Raw genomic sequence first — 3,252 nt, forward strand, 5'->3', positions numbered from 1 at the left:
TTTCCTTTTTTTTTCTGGGGAATGGGTGGTGGTTGTCGTTGTGTGTGGTGGGTGCTAATTTTTGGGGACAGGCAAACAAGAGAGCTGCAGGCGGCAACGTCTCAGACGCTGGGATACCTCGTCTGTGACGTGTTTGTGTTTTTCGCCTGCATCATTGTGGCGCTTGTCTACTCGTACAAGCTGACCCTCGTCATGCTGGCGACGGGCGTGCCATCGGCGCTCATTCTTTGGGGGTTTAGCCGTTTTCTCGACCCGGCGATCGAGGGACAGAAGAGAGAGCTTGCGCAGGCCGCTAAGCACGTCACAGCCGCCACCACTGCCATCGACCTCGTCAAGGTGTACAACGGGGCCGACCATGAGGCCTTTCAGTTCGTTTCAGCGATTCGGAGGTCTGCCAAGTTCTATTCACGCCAGGTGCTCTGTAACTGCGGGCAGATGAGCTACGTCAGTGTGATGATCATGTGGTCGTGCTGGGCTTCTACTCGCCGTTATGCTGGTGGGCCGTGGGGAGCTTACGCCGGGTGATGCGCTGACCACCTTTTACGCCGCTCTCATTGCCTTTCAGTCCATCGAGACGCTGGGCCCGCAGTGGCTTGTTGTGGCAAAGGGTATGGCGGCTGGGCAGTTCCTTCAGGGACTCACCAAGGAAAAGGATTGTGGGTCGGAGCAGCAGGCTACCGGCTGGTTGAAGCCTTCGTGGTGTGCAGGGGAGGTTAAAATGAGCAACGTGAGTGATGGGCCAGCCGTTCCATCGGACGAGACTAACATCAGCAGGTCAACTTTGCGTATCCGTCTAACCCCACCAAGACGGTCATCCACTCCTCGAGTCTAAAGTTCGCTGCTGGTCAGCTTACCTTCCTCGTCGGCAGCAGTGGTTCTGGCAAGAGCACGCTGGGGAGTCTGCTCGTGCGATTCTACGAGCCCATGGCCGGACGAATCACTTTGGACGGCACGCCCATCACAACCCTCGATCTCGACTGGCTGCGCCGAAACGTCACGCTTATCCAACAGTCCAGCTCGCTGTTTAGCGATACCCTGTTCCAGAACATTGCACTCGGCTCCTCAGAACCCGAAGGTGTTTCCCATGACGCCGTTCGAAGCGCCTGCACCATGGCTCTCCTCCAATCGACCATCGTCGGTTTGCCTGACGGGTTAAACACCACGATCGGCCCTGGCGCTCACAACCTTAGCGGGGGACAGAAGCAGCGGCTGGCCCTTGCCCGCGCAAAAATTCGAGATCCTGCCGTCCTTATCTTAGACGAAATCACAGGCTGGCTTGGACCCCGTCAGCAGGACCCTAATCATGGAGGCCATTCGCGTGTGGAGGAAGGGCAAAACAACCATCATCATCACGCATGAGGTAAACCACATTGCGGACGATGAGTACGTGTATGTGCTTGCGGATGGCTCAGTGGTCCAAGAGGGGCTGAGGCGTGACATTGAAGAGGACGAGACGGGGCTCTTCGCATCGTTGGTTGCCTCGGCCAATAACGCCTCCTCCGGCGGTTCCGTGTTTAGCGACAGCGAGAGCGAGTTTGACTCGGATCTTCCCGACGACAGCCCCGCCGAAGAGGCCCAATACGCCAAGTTACTCCGCGGCGCCCTCGTCGACAACCGGCCAATGTCCGTGGGTCTGTTTCGGCGGATTTCGTTGAGAGCTGAACCGAGTGCTCTGGACCCTCAACTTCACAAGTCTTTGTCTCACGCAAGGACGAAGCGAGCCAAATCTTACCAAAGGGGCCGATCCATGTCCCACCACACGGATGTCGACCCCTCCCAATATGGCTACGCAAGCCGCAGTTCAAGCATCCACGCCGTCACCCAACGGGGTCTGGGCGTGCAGAAGAGTAGGACTTTGAACGCACGCTCGGCACAAGCGGCTGATTCGGGTGTGAAGCGCGAGGCTTCACTCGACTCCCTGGAACGTTTCTTTCTCGAACGCCTTGCTAAGCACAAGGACCGGGACAAACCATCCAAGGGGCGCCGGCTTCCCTCCTTTACTGCCATTCTGCTAACTGTCTGGCCGACGTTAGACATGGTGGGCAAGGGGCAACTAATTCTCGGCATCATGCTGTGTCTCGTCATTGCAGCCAGTAATCCCGTGTTCTCCTACTTCTTTGCCAACCTCGTTGGGGAATTCTGGATTGCCGAAGGCGAGGAAAGCTCGGTCTCGCTATGGGCTGGTCTTCTCGCGGTCATTGCCGTCATCGACGCAAGCGCCACCTTCTTTGGTTACTTTCTCATGGAGAAGGTTGCCCAGAAATGGGTCAACACTCTACGTGCGGAGGCGATCAAGCGTATCCTGAGCCAACCCAGGCCATGGTTCGACAAGCCAAGCCATTCTCCCGCTCGCATCACTCAATGCCTCGACCGCAACGCCGAGGAGATGCGCAAGCTCGTCGGCATGTTTGTGCCCATCCTCTTGACTATCACCGCCATGATCCTAGCGTCCACTTGTTTGGGCGCTGGCTATCCGATGGGACCTTACACTGGTGACGCTCGCTGGGCTGCCCGTGGCCATGGCAGCGGGCGCGAGCCAACTCGCTCGTGAGCGACAAATGGGGAAGCCATTTGCGAGGAAAGCTGCGTCCTCAACCCATGCGATCCTCAGTGAGACTTTCGCCAACATCAAAGTCATACGTGCCTTGACGCTAGAACGGCATTTCTACGACAAACATAGCCGCTCTACCCTAGCTACCTACCGTCTGGGTGTGAAGCGTGCGGGTTTCGTCGGCCTGTTTTACGGCGTGCACCAATCCATCATCTTCTTCCTCACGTCTCTCGTCTTTTACTACGGCGCCAAGATCCTCAGTGAGGGCCTCATCACGGTAACCGACGTGGTCAGGGTCATCAACCTGCTGCTCTTTGCGCTTGGCACCTCCGTCGCCATGTTGGGCAATCTCCCGCAAATCGCCGCCGCCAAAACGACAGCCGTACAGATGCTTTACTACGCCAACCTGTCCCACACGGCAAGCCACGAAGGCCAGGGCGAGAAGCGGTTGCTAACTCCCCTTCCCGTCCGCATGGCCAACCTCCGGTTCGCCTACCCCGGCGCTCCTCAAACCGAAGTCCTCCGCAACATCAACCTCCAAATAGACGCCGGCACCTGCACCGCCATCGTAGGCGCCTCCGGCTGCGGCAAAACAACCATCGCAAGCCTCCTCCTCCGCCTGTACGACCCCCTCCCACCACTCCCACCCCGCCCGACCCCTACCAGCCTCCCAACATCCAAAATTCCCCCTCTCCCATGAA

At 58.0% G+C, this 3,252-nt stretch overlaps 1 protein-coding gene across 1 annotated transcript in view; it reads left to right on the forward strand.

Annotated features, from left to right (window-relative positions):
• Positions 1-3,251, forward strand: part of CHGG_09822 (uncharacterized protein) — a gene marked incomplete at both ends in the record, with an annotated part of 3,427 nt that extends 176 nt beyond the window's left edge. The window contains 7 exons of the mRNA XM_001227748.1: positions 72-444; positions 566-727; positions 775-1,092; positions 1,271-1,627; positions 1,718-1,847; positions 2,034-2,547; positions 2,612-3,251. Coding sequence (XP_001227749.1) covers positions 72-444; positions 566-727; positions 775-1,092; positions 1,271-1,627; positions 1,718-1,847; positions 2,034-2,547; positions 2,612-3,251 — 2,494 coding nt within the window. The remainder of the gene's footprint in view (positions 1-71; positions 445-565; positions 728-774; positions 1,093-1,270; positions 1,628-1,717; positions 1,848-2,033; positions 2,548-2,611) is intronic.
• Between the last annotated feature and the right edge of the window lies 1 nt (position 3,252).

This window comes from Chaetomium globosum, genomic scaffold (assembly GCF_000143365.1).
Source record: "Chaetomium globosum CBS 148.51 scaffold_7 genomic scaffold, whole genome shotgun sequence".
In the NCBI taxonomy this organism is placed as follows: Eukaryota; Fungi; Ascomycota; class Sordariomycetes; order Sordariales; family Chaetomiaceae; genus Chaetomium; species Chaetomium globosum.